General features: G+C 41.9%; 1 protein-coding gene across 2 annotated transcripts in view; it reads right to left on the reverse strand.

The window, feature by feature from the left end:
- The window catches only part of doc2a (double C2-like domains, alpha), a 171,943-nt gene that overhangs the window by 27,300 nt on the left and 124,022 nt on the right, over window positions 1-20,621 (reverse strand). For both annotated transcript variants that reach the window (XM_034089111.2, XM_071203940.1), the window contains exons 6-7: window positions 19,311-19,437; window positions 14,816-14,875 (exon numbers count right to left, since the gene is read on the reverse strand). In XM_034089111.2, coding sequence (XP_033945002.1) covers window positions 14,816-14,875; window positions 19,311-19,437 — 187 coding nt within the window. The remainder of the gene's footprint in view (window positions 1-14,815; window positions 14,876-19,310; window positions 19,438-20,621) is intronic.

A 20,621-nucleotide genomic window follows, 5' to 3' on the forward strand; every position in this document is an offset into this window, starting at 1 on the left:
TTTAAGTTACAACAGCTACAACAACTATGGGGGGGGGGGGGGAAACACAGGGGCACCAGGTGAACACCATTAGGCATCAAACAGGAGGGGACACACAGGTGGTGAAGACTTAAACCAAATAAAACAGGGAAACGCATCTAATACAAAACGTTTTGCTTTTAATTAAACTAAAACATCATTTGTAAACCTTACTATTCTTTAGGCCTAATTTAAGAGGACACATTTTTTAATATTAAATATCTTGATTTCTTCTTTTTTAAGGTTACATTGTTCTGAAGTCTCACACTTCATTTGGTAATGCAAAAGTAATAAAAAGTGATCAGGTTACATTACTTTTATATTTTGATACTTAGATTAGGTTTCCAGTTAAATATGTTTTACTTGCAAGTCGTAATTGTACAAAAATCAATTTTTTCAAAGTTACCCTCCCAAACCTGGAAATATGACATGATGCAGGACTGTACACTATAGTCGTTATAATTTAACGAAGTAAACACAGGAAAATATAACATTATATTAATAAATAAGTGTTAAAAGTGCCTTTCTGCATGTTGAGTGCTTTTACTTTTGATACTTAAATAATTTTTCTGGTAATACTCTTGTACTTCGACTATATGGTAAAAGCTATTCTATTTTTGGATGAATGCTTTTTAGAAATGCAGTGGGTGTTCAGAAAGCTTCCCACCGTCCTTCACAATCAACCTGCAGTTGAGAAACAAGGAGAAAGGTCATAAAATAAGACGATCGATGGCTTTTAGTCGTCACAGCTCTGCAGGATTTCCCCCCCCCCCTCCTGCAGATGAACCCCGTCTGCACTGGAGGAGATTTCAGCTCAGCTTATTTTTTACAAAGTCTGCTATTCTGTCGGAAATTAAAGAGATATCTGCACCAACCCACGCTTGGGTAAACATGCAGGAGGAGATGTCATCAGACTGTGGGATTGTGTTCCAGGTGAGGGGCAGACGGACTGCTGACTCCACAGGAAGTTGGAATTTACTGATAAGTGTTGTCTGCCATGTCTGAATATTTACCAAAGATGGAGCCGCCTTTTTAATCAAGGTTCTTTTGTTGACATTATACAGGGTTGCACTAAGAAATACAGAACCAGTAGTGCCTTCCTGCATACCTAGTCCACTTTTGCAACAACAAAAACAATGCTGGATTTTCTGGGCAGATATTATGGCAGCCATCTTTATCATTACAACAACCCCCGCAATCCCACATTTACAAACAAAGAAGCAGTTCATCAGACTGAGCTGCTGTTTGTGTTGTCCAGCCACACACACAAAGAAAAGACCATTATGTAAAACTCCTGTTGCAAGGTCGACAGGCTGAAAACACTGCAGGGATTTCACCGAGAATAAAACACATCCGTCTTGCTTAGACACCTGTAGGTCTGCTGAGGTGAAGGCAGTGCACTGATGAGCTCACAGAGAGTTTAATAAAACACACCAACTGGAAGCAAAACTCTACCTGCGTCACACACAGCTAAACACAGGAATATAAACAGACCTTTCAAAGGGACTAATTGGACCCTGAAGTCTTGTTTTATACAAATGTATACAGACTAAAGCACGCTGCAGGTGAAGGTCAATTTGTTACAAGACTTTATAGGATACAAATTATTTTCGTTCCAAAAGAGTCAAACAGGATTGTGGAGTTATAGGTTGTCCTTGGAGACACAGATTGAAAACAGCAGGCTAAAAACAAACCATTTGAGTGATAGGAAAACCAGTAAATGACAAACAAGTAACACGTTAAGACCATCAAGTATGAAGCAGGTCTAATATCATCATATTCAAATTCGAGTCCAAGTCCAGAATTGATTTCACTTTATTGGCTGTGTATATGAGCCCGAGCCACCACTGAGGCTTGAGTTGTTCTAATATGTAGTTCAGACACTCTGAAGTCTTTAAGGGGTCTACGAGTAGTCCAGAAGAATGAGAAGCTCTTTCATCTCATGGATAGAAGATTAGCATTAAATAGACTATGAACATAGCAGCGTTTAAGGCAACACTGAAGTACTGAGTGTCAAGATAAAGGTCAATATGATCATTTTTGTACGTGGATGTCTTTTGTGCTCTACTCAGTATGCCGTAGTCCCCTATCTGGCGCAGACACATCACGACGAAATCAAGTCAATAAACAACAACAACAACAACAACAACAATCCTCCTGATCCTTTAAGTACATTGGTGGGTCAACCATGTAAGTTTATTCTTGCATATGAATTGTCAGATATACAACATTAAAAATTAGGGGTGTAACGGTATCCGTATTCATCCCGTATCGTCACGGTTCGGACGTCACGGTTCGGCACATGCAGTCACACGGCGAATACGCCTTTTTTTACGAGTGGGAAAAAAGTCTGTCACTCAGGGCAGTATTACACTATATATAATCCAGGGGGCGGTATTGCGCCTAAAAGCCAGCCGCCCGTAAATGACAAATTAAGAACAAGAACAAAACACAACAAAACGAACACAATACATGAAGAAGAAAAGTTAGTAGCTATGGCGAGTTCACACAACACACAGGAGCTAGAAGACCCACCTGCTTCTTTTAAATCAGGTGTGTGGGAACATTTCGGGTTCCCTGTGGACTACAACAATGATGGGGTGCGAGTTGTGGATCGTGTTGGGGAATATTTGTGACCTGCTCCATCGAAATCAGTCGCATTGACCCGAAGACACATTTTGAGTTGTATACACGGTTGGAAAGAGGATATTCCTAGCTTTCTAATGATATCAGGATTGTTTTTGTACTCCAAATATTAAGCGAAATATGTCACATTATATAATGACTGTCACAGAGTCCTCATTTTGAGAAAAAGGCCTTTAAAGTTTCCTCTTCTCTGGAATCCATCGATCTGATTGATTATTAGTGGAGCAAATGATCAAAATACTACGGAGGGAAGATATTTTCGTTTGGAGGGGAAGCTCGCGAGTGTGTGTGTATACGTGTGTGCGTGTGTGTGTTTGTGTATTTTTGCGTTTGTGTGTATTGTGTTTGTTTCCCGGGGAAAACCCTCACGAGAAACACCGGCTGTTGTTGTGCCTGCTGTGGCGTTAAATTACTCCGTTCTCCGCTTGTAATTATGCCGTTACAAGCTTCAAAGTTATATTTATCATCTGAATTTGCCGAAACAAGTTTAATATTCTGAAAGCCAAGACTCTGTTTAATTTAAATCAGATGAAAACAAACTGTAACGGATCCTGCCGTGTTATCTGATTACTATACTCTTACGTTCATAATGTCAGCCGGAGGGAGGGGGGCGGCGCTGCTGGAAGAGCAGAGTGCGAGTGAGAGGTGCCTGTCTTCGTCCCTTCACAAGCTTCAAAAATGTACTTATCGTGTGATTTTGGAAATAAAAGTTTCATATTCTGAAAGCCAAGACTTGGTTTGTTTAAAATCAAACAAAACACCCGAACCCTGAAAAAATAGTTTTTTACGTAAATCCACGTTTATTCTGAAATGAGCCGTTGCGACTTCCGACTGATTTCGATAGAGCGGGTCACATTTTCCAAGGCCCATAACTTTGACCCAGTTTATCAGATTTTATCTTGTTATGCAGCATGTTGATGATGCTCTCGGAACTAGCTAAATACATGGGTCTGGGGTAGAGTTCTTCAGAATTGACGTGGCAACTCTCCCGTGCAGTCAGATCGTGGCTGCTGTGACTTGTGATGTGAATTCTCCGGCCGAAGCTCCAAATAAATCATCAGTGTTTAACATCAAAGCTCCTGCTCTACAGTGTCTCTTTCCTGAGTCGGTGACTCCCACTGCATTGCTGCTACACAGAAGTTTCCCTTACAGATCGGACGAGGACGGTGTGTCGGCGTTGTTCGACAGCGGTGCGGTATGCTAGTGGTAACACGTCAAACATGCTCAATCACATCCAAGTCCGAAGATGCTTTTAATACTTATCCGATTTGTAAATTAGAGGTGAACTGTGCTTTTAGTGCGGATGAGCTTATCACTTTGTTTGATTCGACATGCACACTAATACTGGATTCCGTTGCTCCTTTTACGCTTAGACGCAACAAAGTTCTCTCAGAGCCGTGGCTCAATGATTGTACTCGTGCTTTTTGTCGCGCTTGTAGGCGTGCAGAGAGAAAATGGAAAAAGGACAAACTCCATGTCTCCCTAGAAATCCTTCGTGCTTGCCTTGCTGACTACCAGACGGCAGTCAAAGCAGCCAAAACAGAGTATATTTCTCTGTTAATCTCCAAAAACAGCCATAAACCTCAGGTTCTTTTTAACGTCCTTAACTCGATCATTAATCCCTGTGATGTTTCTCCAATTGTGCCATCGACTACTCTCTGTGATAAGTTTCTTACATTTTTTATTGAAAAAGTATCTGAATTACTGTAGGCTAGCCCACACTAGTGCTACCCCAGATCCTGCTCCCTTTCTGTGCCCTGCTGTCCTCGACCACTTTGAGCCCGTATCCCTCTCTTCTCTCTCGGATGTAGTCAAGCACCTGCGGCCGACAAACTGCACCTTAGACAGCATTCCCTCTCGCTTCCTTAGAGATGTTTTTGAATCAGTTGGAGCAAGTGTTTTATTGCTTGTAAACACCTCTCTTAGCTCAGGATGTGTCCCAGCTGCCTTCAAACATGCCGTGGTTAAGCCACTACTTAAAAAGAAAAATCTCAATCCCTCCATTCTCGCAAATTTCAGGCCCATCTCCCAGCTACCCTTTTTATCTAAAGCCCTGGAGCGAGTAGTCTACACCCAGCTGCAGTCATTTTTAACTACGCATGGCATCCATGAAAAACCTATGCATAGCACTGAAACAGCCCTTTTAAGACTTTTTAATGATCTGCTCTTAGCCACCGATTCAGGCAGCCCAGCTGTTTTGGTGCTGTTAGATTTAACTGCTGCCTTTGACACTGTGGATCATAGTATCCTGTTGTCACGGCTTGAACAGTCCGCAGGCATTACAGGCTCTGCCCTTGCATGGTTCAGGTCTTATTTGACGGACCGTAGCTTTTCAGTGCAGTTAGGTGTTTTCTCCTCTGCCAAAGCCTCTCTTACCTGTGTGGTTCCCCAAGGCTCGATTCTGGGCCCCATCCTTTTTCTATTGTACATACTGCCCCTAGGTTCAATTCTCACAAAACATAATATCCCCTTCCATTGTTATGCTGATGATGTACAGATCTATCTGCCTCTCAATCAAATTGCCAACTCATTACAGCAGTTGAAGGACTGCTTAATAGAGATTAAATCCTGGCTGAGCCAAAACTTCCTCACCCTCAATGAGAGCAAGACCGAGGTCATCTTTTTTGGATCCCAACCAACAGTCTCCCCGGTTGATATTCTGGGCTCCCTCAATAAAAATATCCTCCCCTCTGTTATGAACCTTGGAGTGACCTTCAACAGCGCCTTTAAATTTGATAAGCAGGTTAGCACTGTAGTCAAGACCTGCTTTTTCAAAATACGACTATTGGCTAAGACCAAGTCGTTTTTATCTTTTAAAGACCTAGAAAGGGTTATTAACGCCTTTGTTACCTCGAGACTGGATTACTGCAACGCTCTGTATGTGGGTATGGACCAGGCCTCAATTAGACGCCTCCAGCTAGTTCAGAATGAAGCTGCACGTCTTCTTACTGGCCATAAAAAGCGTGACCATATCACCCCAATTCTGGCTTCATTGCACTGGCTTCCAGTTCGGTTCAGAATAGATTTTAAACTCCTTTTATTTGTTTTCAAAGCCCTAAATGGGCTGGCTCCTGCCTATATAGCCGAACTCCTCCATCGCTACACCCCAGGCAGAGCCTTAAGGTCGGCTGATCAGCTGCTGTTGATAGTGCCTAAGATCAGGCTTAAAACCCGAGGGCATCGAGCTTTCGCAGCGGCTGGCCCTAGGCTCTGGAATACTTTGCCCCTCCATGTGAGGTCGGCCCAGACCCTGGGGGTTTTTAAATCAACACTTAAAACTCACTTTTTCTCTCTGGCTTTTGTTTAATTATCTATTTATTCATTTATTTAGTTATTTATTTATTCATTTAGTTCTTTATTTTAATATTTATATAACATAACATAGGATTTCATAAAGTATTTTTAAAATAGTTTATACATTATTCGAATATAGGAATAGTAGATAGGATTACTTCAAATATAGTACCTTATATTTCATATTTTTTCACAAGATTACGTTTAACAATGCACAAGTCAAGACCTAGATGAAGGCTGACAAGTCCCAAGTCAAGACTTTAAGAAGCTTATTTTCTTAAATCTGGCTCCGTGGCTGCTCCCACCCTCTGGAACTCACTACCCCAACCCATCAGAGACTCTTCCTCCCTCAACACAAAACCCACCTGTTCAACACTGCATTCAACCACTGACCACCCCCCCCTCTTTTCGGTTTTTGTTGATCTAGTTAGGTATTTTTCAAAGCGTCTTTGAGTTTTTAGAAAAGAGCTATATAAGTGTCATGTATTATTATTATTATTTATTATTATTATTATTATTATTATTATTATTATTATTATTATTAATAAACGTCTTTGATCCACACACATATATATATAAAATAGCCTGCAGCCATCAATTATAAAGCATGGTTTAACATGCAACACACTAAGCCTGTAGCATCGACCCTGATGAATAAATGATATCTCAAATTACCTGCAAATACCCTTTCAACATCCACTGCTGGAGATCTTTGGTCACACGAGAGAAAAACATCTGATTATTTTTCCCAAAAATTTGCTTTTTCTTCTATTAAAACCAATAGGTTAGGGATTAATTCATTAATCCATCTTAAATTATCCTCACTGTTTTAGAAATGTTGCACTTGAAGGTCACTTCAAACACCTTGAAATGGGGCGAAGCCTGCGAGCTAGTTCAGGCAGTCAACTCGAGTACTTACTCTACAACCAACCAAACAGTCTCCTTAATATGCCTCTCTATTTAACCTGCCAGATCTCTCTCTATGCATTGCTTGCTGCTGCTATTGCTGCTGCTACCTCCACGTCGCTGCTGCTTGCCTGCCCCACTACCACCCCAGCTTCCACCTGTAGGCTCGGGGGGTTAGTTATTTAATTATCACTCATCGTGCTATGAATATCTGTGGAATTATGAGGCCCAAGCCTAGATGCCAAACTCAACTACTGTATATGCTGCTTCTAATAAACATGTTAAAGAAGCACGTGAGTTGTCTGACTGAAGTTTAAAGTGATGTTTTTGGTAAACTACAACTAAACGTCCGTACATTGAAGATGTACTTCAAACTCGAGAGAGAGATGATGATGAGATTGATGACATTCCACCCCACAACAAATATAATTATCCTGATCCACGGGAAATTACTTCAAACTTTAATATAACAGCATAATGAAAGCTGCCACAACTGAAATAATTTAGGCTCAGAGAGAACATAATTAGTAAGGTTTAGCAGAGAGAAGATCATGGTTTGGGTTGAAACCAGAGTGGTTAGGGTTATATTACACAATAAATGTTCATTAACAAATAAGGTTGTTAATTGCACAATGAAAAAATAGCAATGCAATGTAAGTTTAGAAGAGACAAAGATCCTGTCATGATATTTATTTATTTAAAACAATTATTTTCTCCTTGTGTTTTGTCTTATTTTAATTCCTTTCTTTGTGTTTTCCCGCTTTTGGGATTGTCATGCCCTGCCCGGATTCTATCCACCTAATCACCTGCTGCCCTTGTGGTTTTGCCTACACTCTCCAGCTGTATCTTGTCAATGTGATTAGTCCTGTGTGTCTTTTTTCAAGTTTTTCTAGCAACTAAACGTACGTAGCTAATGTGTTTAAAACAGTCAACGTGATATCTTGATCTGTCACTGGACACAAACAGTGGTCTTAAGTGAAATACTTTAAATGACCCATCAGACCCATCTTTCTTACTACGACTTCATCTTTCTAATCTATGAATGTGTGAGTCATCAACAAAAGCTTGTAATTTACTTTTCAATGGCACTGGAAATGGTGCAAACACATAATTTCCTTTGTACAACCCTTTGTAAATAATTATTTGTCAGTTATTGTATTTCTGTTGGATTAAGCTAAACAAACAATGTGCACAACAAATTATATTTCTGGATTTGTCCCCCACCTCTCTTTGTAGCTAGATTCTTTGTCCAAAAAGTACACATGAAAATATCACCTACAGCCTTCACAATCAGCAGTGGCGTCCCCCAGGGATGTGTGCTCAGACCACTGCAGTCCTCATTAACAACTCACAACTCCACCGCCTCCTCATAACATAAAGCTCATGTTCGACACGGCACTGGTGGGACTCATCAGCAAAAGTGATGAGGCAGCTTACAGAGGCGAACTGGAGCCGCTGTTGAATTACCAAAGTGTCTCTGATTGGCGATATAACAAAATAGATGACTTCGAGCCGCCCACCTCATGCTTCTCATTAACTGATAATGAGTGAAGCAAGTCAGGGGCGCTGAGTTCCTTGGGTCGAGTGCAGGTTAATCCATCAACGTCTTTGCTTCACTATGCCCAGCAGTGAACAACATGCTTTACAGATTTAGGCAAAATATGATGGAAACTAGCAAAAAGAAAAGATAATGCAGAACCACCACCACAGTCTGGAAACTGCTTAGAACTGAAGCAGGGGAGGTCAGTCTTTCTTTCATTTATGAGAAATGTACCTTAAAAAATGTTTAGGGTTACTTTGGGGTACACAAGGTTATTCCCAACAATGTCAATAAATAATTTCCTTTTCCACAGAAGTGTTTTTCCTTTAAGAAGCAAAGGAAGGCACAAGGGTTGATTACAATTAAAATATAAATGATATTACCAGATTTATTCCTCAGTCATCTGGATAACATAACATTAAATCTGTTGCTGGGTGACATTGTGTCCCTGGATCCACACGGCCAGTCTCTGAATTTGTCCCTGAAAGGGGGGCATGCATCACATTACCTGGGATAATTTAATTAGACTAATAATTAATAAATGACCTTCGCTGGTTATACTACAGCTGCGGAGGAGGCTAACAGCATGGATTCCTGGCTTTAATCTCGAATCAGGTTAAACAACAGGGATCGTGTCACGCTGTGTGAGACAACTCTAATAAATTCTTGGTTTTCAATTTGTGTCAGACTGCACATTAAGCTGTGAGGCATGTCAGGCTGTAATGAATGTCTGCTGTTTTAAAAAATGTGAGAATTGAAGTTAAAGTATTACATTACATTACATTACATTGCATTTAGCTGACGCTTTTATCCAAAGCGACTTACAATAAGTGCGTTCGACCAACAAGATACAAACTTGAAGAAAACAGAATCATATAAGTACATCAGGTTTCATAGAGCTAAAATATTTCAAGTGCTACTCAACTGGCTTTAGATAAGCCAGTCCTTTATTAGTATACAAGTGCTTTGTTAGTAATTATATCGCTCGAAGTGGAGTCGAAAGAGATGAGTTTTCAGTCTGCGCCGGAAGATGTGTAAGCTATCTGCTGTCATGATTTCAATGGGGAGCTCATTCCACCATTTTGGAGCCAGGATAGCAAACCTACGTGTTTTTGCTGATGGGAACTTGGGTCCCCCTCGCAGTGCGGGTGCAGCGAGCTGTTTGGCTAATGCAGAGTGGAGTGCACGTGCTGGGTTGTACAGTTTAACCATGTCCTGGATGTAGGAAGGGCCAGATCCATTTGCAGCATGGTACGCAAGTACCAGTATCTTCAAGTGGATTCTAGCAGTTACTGGAAGCCAGTGGAGGGAGCAGAAGGGCGGCGTGGTGGGGGAATATTTAGGAAGGTTGAAGACCAGATGAGCCGCTGCATTCTGGATGAGCTGCAGAGGTCGGATGGCACATGCAGGTAGACCAGCCAGGAAGGAGTTGCAGTAGTCTAGGCGTGAGATGACGAGAGCCTGGACCAGAAGTTGCGTTGCTTTCTGGGTCAGCTGGGGACGCATCCTCCTGATGTTGTAAAGAGTGTATCTGCAGCAGCGGGTTGTAGCAGCGATGTTTGCAGTGAAGGACAGTTTGTTATCTAGGGTCACACCCAGATTCCTTGCAGTCTGAGTCGGGGAAACAACAGAGGTGCCGATGTTGATTGTCAGGTCAAGAGTGGGACAATCTTTTCCCGGAAGGAAAAGCAGTTCAGTCTTGTAAAGGTTGAGCTTGAGGTGGTGAGCAGACATCCACTGAGAGATGTTCGTTAGACAAGCAGAGATGTGTGTGACGACCTGGGTCTCTGAGCGGGGAAAGGACAGAATTAATTGGGTGTCGTCAGCGTAGCAGTGGTATGAAAAACCATGCGGGCTGATGACAGATCCGAGCGAGTTTGTGTATAGGGAGAAGAGGAGGGGACCAAGAACAGAGCCCTGAGGGACCTCTGTAGTTCATTGACAAGGATCAGACTCGGACCCTCTCCAAGTTACCCTGTAGGTACGGTCTTTGAGGTATGAGGTGAGGAGGGAAAGTGCAGAGCCTGAAACTCCAAGTTCTTGGAGAGTGCGAAGGAGGATCTGATGATTCACCGTGTCGAATGCAGCAGACAGGTCCAGAAAGATGATGACAGAGGAGAGGGAGGCTGCTTTAGCAGTGTGCAGTTCCTCAGAGACAGCAAGGAGGGCAGTTTCTGTGGAGTGACCTGCCTTGAAACCAGACTGGTGCGGATCCAGGAGGTTGTTCTGATGGAGATGACAGGAGAGTTGTTTAAAGACAGCGCGTTCAAGTGTTTTAGACAGGAACGGGAGGAGAGAGACAGGCCTGTAGTTTATAACATCGGACGGGTTGAGAGTGGGTTTCTTTAGGAGAGGGTTTACTCTTGCCTCCTTGAGACTGTTTGGAAAGTGACCAGAAGTTAGAGAAGTGTTGATGAAATGGGTGAGAAAGAGTAGAATATCAGGAGCGATAGTCTGAAGGAGGTTTGAAGGGATAGGGTCCAGAGGACAGGTGGTAGGACGAGCAGTGGTAATGAGGGTAAGAACCTCACTTGGAGAGAGAGGGGAAAAGGAGGTTAGTGTGCGGGTGGAAGGAGGGTCTGGTGACCCAGCGGTGAGTAAAGGTGAGTCAGAAAAAGAAGAGCGAATATCATCAACCTTTTTTTCAAAGTGGTTAACAAAGTCGCTTGACAGAAGGGAGGAGGGGGAAGGGCCTTTGGGGGGGTCTAAGAGGGTGGAGAAGATGGAGAATAGTTTCTTGGGTTTGGAATAGGAAGATTGGATCTTATCTTGAAAGAAAGTGCTTTTTGCCTGAGAGATGGAAGCAGAGAAAGAGGAGAGGAGAGCCTGATAGGTTAGGAGGTCGTCGCGGTGTTTGGATTTCCACCGTTTCCGCTCTGCTGCCCGAAGGATGGTTCTATTAGCACGCAGTGCGTCATTTTGCCAGGGAGCAGGAGGGGACTGACGAGCCTGCCGAGATGTGAGAGGACAGAGAGAGTCCAGAGAGGATGAGAGAGTAGAGAGGAGAGTTTCTGCAGCAGAGTTTGGAGGTAGGAGTTGGAACGAGTCAGAGGAAGGGAGGGCTGAGAGCACCGAGGAGGCAAAGGTAGAGGGGGAGAGGGAACGGAGGTTACGTCGGACAGGTGCAGGATGAGAAGAGATTAGTTTGTTATGTTTGGAAAGGGGTAGAGAGAATGAAATGAAGAAGTGATCCGATGTGTGGAGCGGGTTTACAGAGAGGTTAGAAGTAGTGCAGTTCCTTGAGAATATGAGATCAAGGACATTGCCAGCTTTATGAGTTAGTGGGGACGGAGACAGTGAGAAAGCAAAGGCGGTATTGTGTTGCACATTTTGTACAAAGAAAATGAATTCTCGAGTTATCAGTTTATCATCCCTAAATGCATTCCTGAGGTATCATGCTCACAAAAATGGGTTTTCAATCTAAATTTCCAGCTGCGTTGATTATAATTATAGAGAGCCAGAATCAATTTAAGGGAATAGGTTGAAACAATAAAACAGGTAAGGGTGCTCAAAGAGCAGATGTATATTGATGTGAGGTTACCGTGTGATGGTTTGGATCGCAGATTGTATAAAGTGTCTGACATTCACACTGCACATGTTCTGATTCAAGCTGAATACATGCGATAAAATGCTACTTCTTCTGAATATAAAGTCACGAACGGCGGCTGCATTGATATCTTAAAGATCCTTGGCGTTAAACATCTTCTTGTTGCTGCAGAAGAAGAACCAGGAGATTAACTTACTGTAAAGGGGCCTTATTATGCTCATTACAATTGTATGTAGTGTCTCTCCTGTGACATGTTTCCATACTTTATTGTTCAAAAAGCTCTTTATTGTTCTCATATTGCCTGTGCTGCAGCACCTCTTTTCACCCTCTGTCTGCAACCAGAGTCCAGTCTGCTCTGATTAGTTAGCTGGACGGCTCTGTTGTGATTGGTCAACCACTTAGATATGTCCCGCCCCACGAGAATGTGTTGGAGCACTAGCCAATGGAAGCGCAAGTCTTACGCAATTATGTCACTATTTTACAGAAGTAAATATAGGAGTCCAATGGAGGCGTTTCTGGCAGGTGGGGAGTAAGGGACAGGGAAAACCCCATAAAGCACAATAGGATAGGGCCCTATGTTTTATTTGTCCTCAATCCCTTACACCCATCTCTGTCATTTTGATCTACAATGGCTTTTATCCATCGTTGTATAAAATGCACATATGTCCGGCCGAGAAACTCTGGGATTTCAGCCTTGGCAGGCCACATACAGTACATGCACAAAAAAACAATATAACACACCAGAGGAAAGGGGAAACGCCATCAAGCATAAAAGGGCATCTTTAAATCAGTCTTATGCGAATAACCTGACAGGATCCAAAGACATTTGGAGTCAAATATTACCAACAATATAACATTTTGGTTGCCCTTAAAACCAAAGCGTTCACAGCTGAAAACACAGATTGCGTTGGTCAAAATCCAAAAAAGATGATGGTGAAAAATTCTAATAATGTTACGGCCACAGACACTGATGGTGACAGAATCCAGAGACCTTTAGAGTCAAATATCAATAAAAACTAAAGAATATTATATTTACTCTGTCTTTCAAGAGTAAGTGACCTAACTAACGGTGGATGACAATATCTGACTTTGATGAAAGAATGAATATGCACACAGTGAAACAGTCCAGATAAAACCCATTTAGCCACTTGGTTTCAAATTAAATGCATTTCAACTAATTACGTCAACATATTGTTGCAATTAGAAAGCCAAGTATATATTTATCTTAATGTTATATTACACCTGAGCCTCTCCTGCTATACAAAGATCCCGCAATAATACAATTGTTTTCAATTAGATTTGATACAATCTGATTCCTGAAAGATTACACATTGTAATAGATATTACAAATGTAAATTGAAATGAGAAACTAATTAGATTAAAAGAATGATAATTAAAACTTCTCAGTGCAGCGTTCATTCCCAGGCCTGTAACCATTCATTTGCTCTGTTCATGCGTTCTCCTATTTACCTCACAGATTCTATTTTACGAACGGTAAAAAACCAAACAGAAATGCAGGCTATGTGGACACAAGACCTCAAGGAGTAAATATTAGTTGCCGCTGCACATGTAGGAGTTTAACCCATACACTCCTCAAATGTTACACCAGAGGGAAGTACCTCTGCTCAGAACTGTAAAGAAGTTGTTACCTGTTGATATCTGTAACATAATGCCCTTTGTCTGGTGTTTTCATCTCGGGCTAATCAGTTTCTTTTTTCATTTCTGAAATATATGCAAAGTCCGCTTCTCATTTCCCAACAAGATGCTCAAAACATTGTTCATGCATTTATTTCAAGTAGATTTAATTACATTAATGCACTCCTCCAAGAAAAATCCATCGAAAAGCAATTAATTCAGAACTCTGCACCCACTCTTAGGATTGATTTTAAACTTATTTCGACTGTTTACAAGGACTGGCCAACATAACTAATTAATTGCAGTTGTATTACCCTTTAAGGCAGCGTTTCTCAAAGTGTGGGGCGCAGAGATGTGATAATAGCCCCGGACCCCCCTAGAGGATGTGAAGTCCACCCCCAAATAAAGCAGGTTAAAATAATTAAATTGCATACATTTTCTTGTAGTAAACACTAAAAACGGGTCCCACAGACCCAAACAGCACACAAAGGTTAAAGGTCAGCATACAATTACATGTTTTTTTTAGACACTTTTATCCAAAGCGACTTACACACTTAATACTGTGGGAAATCACCACAGGAGCAATTTGGGGTGAAGTGTCTTGCCCAGGGACACAACGACATGCTGACTGCAGTGGGGTTTGAACCTGTGGCCCCCTGACCCAAACACCAACACACAACCCACTGCGCCACATGCCTCATATAATAATGTTAAAATGTGCTAAATATATACACTGCAAAGAAAGAGTAAAAATAGCTCACGACTTGTTTTATTTTTTTAAAGTAGCTCTCATCCTAAAAAAGATTGGAGACCCCTGTTATAGAACGATACATTTGACATTTGAAGCTTGGCCTACCATTTTATTGGAGCGATGAGGAACAGGTGGGGCTTGAAAAGGCCCACATGTTCAAAGTGGGGAATGACCACTGCTTTAAGGACACTTTGTTTGCTGACATTGTTTCAATGCACAATTTCACACAAATTAGAAAATCGACAGCCCAACCATTTTACTTTTGCACCTAAAGTTGTAATTCCCTTTCCAGGGTTATAAGAGATGCGAGCTATGTGAACATTTAAACAATGTAATCATTCAGCATTACCTTACCTCAGCTTACTCTCACTCTTTATTGGTTTGATTCAAATATTTCAAGCGATTCGTTGTCCTTAGCGATTATATTCTTTATTATTTAATGATTTTTCCAAATAGAAACAGAAACATGGACTCTTACCTCTCTTAAGTAGCAGGATATTCCTCGAAGGGCTTCACCCATGGTGGTCGGAGAGGGGAGCTGGAAAGAAAGTAAATGAAAAGTGAGGCTTCTTCTTTTGTGTAGACACCAATACCACAATACTTGTAAAAGAAGTAGCTCGGATGACCTTTAAGAACCAATTGTCTGCAGCATTGTCACCTACAATAAGTTGTGTCCTTTAACGTGAGGCCAATGCACAAGTGCCTTAAACCTGCATTTAGTCTTGCCAGCACTTTGAACCCGGCAATGTTTAGTACCAGCAAAAGTTTTATTTTAGAAATGTATAGTACGGGGACAGTTCCAACCAGAAAGTGGCCATATTTGTACTCCCAGTGGGCTGATTTTGACTACCATGAGTAGGGATGCGACCACTGGATGAATTTTATTTCAAATAAATAAGCACTCTTTCCAATCAAAATGATCAAAATTAGTCCCCTAAAACTTCAAAATCGATGCAAAATGTATCAAAATCAGGCCACCGGGACATGTATTTATAAACGTCATGCAGATGGTGCAAAATGCCGCAGCAAGGCTTTTAACAGGCACACGGAAATATGACCACATTTCCCCCATTTTGGCTTCGCTCCACTGGCTGCCAATATATTTTAGGAATCATTTCAAAATCCTTTTAAATCCCTAAATGGCATGACCCCACCATATCTTTCTGAGCTGCTACACCCTTACACGCCCACCCGCCCTCTCAGGTCAGCTGATCAACTGCTCCTGAATGTGCCCGGAACCAAGTCAAAGCTCAGAGGGGACCGTTGCTTCTCTGTAGTGGCTACCACACTGTAGAACGATCTGCCCCTGCACATCAGACAGGCTCCCACACTGTGGAACGATCTGCCCTGCACATCAGACAGGCTCCCACACTGTGGAACGATCTGCCCCTGCACTTCAGACAGGCTCCCCCACTGTGGAACGATCTGCCCCTGCACATCAGACAGGCTCCTCCCACACTGTGGAACGATCTGCCCTGCACATCAGACAGGCTCCTCCCACACTGTGGAACGATCTGCCCTGCACATCAGACAGGCTCCTCCCACACTGTGGAACGATCTGCCCTGCACATCCAGGGTTGGGAGGGTTACTTTGTAAATGTAATCAGTTACTGATTACATGGCTCTGAAAGTAATCCGAATACAGTTACAGTAACGTAATCGGATTACTTTTAGATTACTTTTGGATTACTTTCTTTTTCCATCACAGATGGGTATGTTTTGGTGAACAGGAGACACAAAAAGCAAAAGGAAACTGAACGTGTTTTACTGATTTAATGGCGTATCAAGAGCACAACTGAAACATAACATCTGAAACGATGTAACAACATAATAAACTTTTTGGGGATGCAGCTTGGGATGTGAGGTGAGGGACACGGCTTAGAACGGGCGTGTCGCCTTCTGTCCTGCCAGTGTTGGCAGGACATGAATTAAAATGTCGAACTCGGACTTCATTTTAAGGACATTTCGGCCAGGGGTGTAGAGCTATATTTGTTTAAGCACCGGATTGGCAAAACAGGAGAGTGTGCACCAGTCTGCCTTGATCTATGTATTCATATCCGTGACTCTCACAGTATCTGCTGCCCGCAGCTGTTTTATAGAAGGAAAACCTCCTTCACTTCATGACATCTCTGCAGCACCAGGAGGCAGCGGGAGGGTTAACTCCGCCTCTGAGAAGACGAGCTCGCAGTGCCTTTCACGCACCGCCTTTCACGCACCGCCTTTCACGCACCGCCTTCACTGTGTGTACCTTCAGAAATAATCATTAGTAAGGCTAAAGAGCCTTACTAGGCTGATGTGTTTTAACCACACACACGCGATTTAAATGCAGACTTTTGTTCCTCCATGTTTCGTTGTTATTGTTTCACTGAGCGAGCGGACCCGCGATTTTTTTTAAAACGCTTTTTTGGCCCATCTGCGGCGGTAATAGGTTTTGTGCGCTGTGATGAATCGACTGTACCTTTAGTAATGAATATTAAATGTTGTGAGGAAATCTTTCCACCAATAATTCCAATAAGTAATCCATAATGTATTCACTTCAGGTTTACCAAAGTAAATGTAATCAGATTACTCGTTTTTCAAATGTAACGCGAGCTGAATACAGTTACTTGATTTTTGTATTCTGATTACGTAACGCCGTTACATGTATTCCGTTACAACCCAACCCTGTGCACATCAGACAGGCTCCTCCCACACTGTGGAACGATCTGCCCTGCACATCAGACAGGCTCCCACACTGTGGAACGATCTGCCCCTGCATATCAGATAGGCTCCTCCCACACTGTGGAATGATCTGCCCTGCACATCAGACAGGCTCCCACACTGTGGAACGATCTGCCCTGCACATCAGACAGGCTCCTCCCACACTGTGGAACGATCTGCCCCTGCACATCAGACAGGCTCCTCCCACACTGTGGAACGATCTGCCCTGCACATCAGACAGGCTCCCACACTGTGGAACGATCTGCCCCTGCACATCAGATAGGCTCCTCCCACACTGTGGAATGATCTGCTCCTGCACATCAGACAGGCCTCCACACTGCCTGCTTTTAAATCGCTTCTTAAAACCCACCTCTTCTCCTTAGCGTATTAACATATTTTAGAGCGTTGCTTTTATTGCTTTTAAATTGTCTATTGTTTTTACTTGTACTTGTTTTATGGTGTGTGAGCTGTGCTGTGTTATTTTTTTGTATGTTTTGTTTTGTTTATTTGACTGTACAGCACTTGGTCTGGAGTTTTAAAGTGCTCTATAAATAAAGCTGTATTGTATTCCTCAATAACCCCCAAACTACTCCAAATCTGCCAAACCATTTTAAACTATTGTCCACATAGGCTTTAATGCTTATAAACGCAGCTTATTCTACAGTGGACATTTCCCAACATATGCAAGTTAGCATCCGGCAGTTTCTATGTGCTGTATATATTTCTATCATAACAATTTGTAGTTCACAATAAAACTCTATGAGCTGCCAACTAGACTTATTCTCTCTATTATCCAAAGAAAGAAGACGATGTGAAAATGGCACTCCTAACTTGATTTATCACCTTAGTAAACAGTAACCTGATTAGTTTATGGTACTAGTATTTAGTTATAACCCCCTAAACGCACCAGGAGCGTCTGCGCTGCGTTACGGCCGCGCCGCGGCGGTCGTAAGGATCGCGGCCACTCTAGTCAATGGGTGCTGTTCCACCACACGCGCCGCGTTACGGCTCAGACGCGTCCCAGAAGCGACTCGGCGCAGCGCTTCTCTAAAATTAGGATGAATTCTATTTTTGCCGCGGCGCAGCCGTAAGGTAAGGTCGGGCAGGCAGCCCCCCCCTCGCAGGAAGTGGAAAGGTGAGCATCCGGGCCAGGCCCATCCCGCATATATACTAATTTAGCAGACCCCCCTCCTTCATCACAACACCTCCACTACGATACGCACAATGGACGACGAGGTGTTCATAATGGAAGTGGAGAAACACGATGTAACCAATGCTTTTTACAAGGACAACATCAGAGAGGACAAGGCCTGGTTTTTAGTCGCTGCAGTTTGTGGAGTGGAAGGTAACAACTACATATTAATGTTTTAAAGTTAATTAAGAACTGCGAGGCTGCACACACGACGCTCCGCTTCCGCAACGTTTTGAAACGCGCCTGGTGTGTTAGGTCGCAGGAGGAGGTCGCAGCGTGGCGCAGCCGCAACGTAACGCGGCGCAGACGCTCCTGGTGCGTTTAGGGGGTAAGTCTTCTTCAATCAATTATGTTCATTTAGTCAATAAAGGTACAGTTTGAAGTAAAATCGAGTCGACAATAAAGCATCATATATGGTTTAGGGCAGGGCAACTTTGATATTGACAGGTCATTACCATCGTGTTGTTGTGTTTAAGTCTTACAACCTTAACCTTTTCCAGTTTGTGTTATCACTTCGTTAAAGTTAATGTAACAATTTTGATCGTCTACCTAATGTTCAGAATTAGGTTAGACTTAGTCCCACCTTTTGTGTCACTTCTGGTTACGAAAAAAATATGGCATTGGACAAAAACCACGTTGGCGACACATTTAACCAAGATGGCGGCAACCAAAAACCCAAAAGGCGACAGCGACCAACCAAATTGGAGTTGGCCACCAAAAACAAAGATGCAAACAAAAACGACATTTTTTTTATCTTTAACTCAATCTTTCCCTACCGCTTTGTGAACCAATGACAAAGCTTTTTGAAAGCACTCTGGTCTGTTACAAAACATGTTGTTATCTCTCACTGATTCCTGCACATATTTCCTTTAGGAGACCCCATTGAGGTTAGATTAGGTGTGTGTGTGTGTGTGTGTGTGTGTGTGTGTGTGTGTGTGTGTGTGTGTGTGTGTGTGTGTGTGTGTGTGTGTGTGTGTGTGTGTGTGTGTGTGTGTGTGTGTGTGTGTGTGTGTGTGTGTGTGTGTGTGTGTGTGTGTGTGTGTGTGTGTGTGTGTGTGTGTGTGTGTGTGTGTGTGTTTACCGGAGGCGGGTGCTCCAGGCAGGTGTGGAAATGTTTCGTCTGGTCGGGTTTCACACGTTTCAGAGGCACACGGGACTCTCCGATCAACTCATTATGAGTCAACTTATCCTCGTCACACACTGTCAACCTGCGGAGGAAAGGAAGCAAGGACACAGGAAGGTTAAAACAAGGAGACAAAAGGAAACAAGCAGAGAAGAGAGGAAACAAAGAGACAAGAATTAAGAGAAAACAAGAGAGACAATAGTAAAGGTGATAGGAATCAAATATATGGAACAATGAAACACAAGAGAGGAGAGGAAACAGGGGAGGAAATAAGGAGAGAAAAGGAAAATGTAACAGATTTTAGAAAAGAAGAGAGGGGGAATAGAAGGGAGAAAGGAAACAAGTAAACAGTAATGGGCAGAAACAAGACAGGAATTTCTATTATTTATGAAGCGAATCAGAATGAGATTTGATGCCGTTTGAGGTAAACGTGTCCAAAGGTCAGCAGCTTTCTATCCTTTCATAATGGATATATTTATTTTTCTTATTTATTTTCCCTTTGAATGTCCAGTCGGCAACATTTTCTTTAATATATTATAGATCCATTTCATGATTTTCTTATTTTTTTTTATTGTATTTTTTTTTAACTGTCTGGAGACTTTAATACCTGAATTTAAAAATACATGTAAAAGTTAATAAGAATACTAAAAACACATTGAAAAGAAAAGTAATACAGAGTCAAATAAATAAATAAAGCAGAAATATGAACTAAGTATACGAAACAAAAATAAAATATATATTTGTTGTATTGATTAATTAGGGCCTAAGTTGTTATTATTATTTTGGTACATATAATTGCATATTCATTTACTTATCAAGACTTTATTATTTTTGGCAGGTTGTCCTTCATAATTTGAGACATTTTGGTTTGAGTTCAATTTGTGTGAAGCTAAATTTGATCTGAAATTGAAATTCTCCAAACTTAAATACAAACTATAATCATCTCCAGCTGGTGTGCATCCTTTGAAAGACAGGTTTCACCAAGATTTTAGTATAATTGAGTTTTAATCATATTTTAGTATTCGAAACAAACTGCATACACATTCAGGAATACAAATATGATACTGGTAAATAATTTTTTTTAATTGTAGTATAGCATCGTTTGTCTTCCGTATGAATAAGCCAATTGAAAAATAATTAAAAAGTGCCCTCTCTTTCCAGAACACTCTTAAAGTGTGAAAGAACAACACACACACTTCCAGGTCTGAGGTAAAACCACCAAATGTGTTTCTCTTGTTTTAAAGCATGGTGAGTCTCAGAGGAGGATGT

The sequence above is a fragment of the Pseudochaenichthys georgianus genome, chromosome 8, assembly GCF_902827115.2.
Source record: "Pseudochaenichthys georgianus chromosome 8, fPseGeo1.2, whole genome shotgun sequence".
Classification (NCBI taxonomy): domain Eukaryota; kingdom Metazoa; phylum Chordata; class Actinopteri; order Perciformes; family Channichthyidae; genus Pseudochaenichthys; species Pseudochaenichthys georgianus.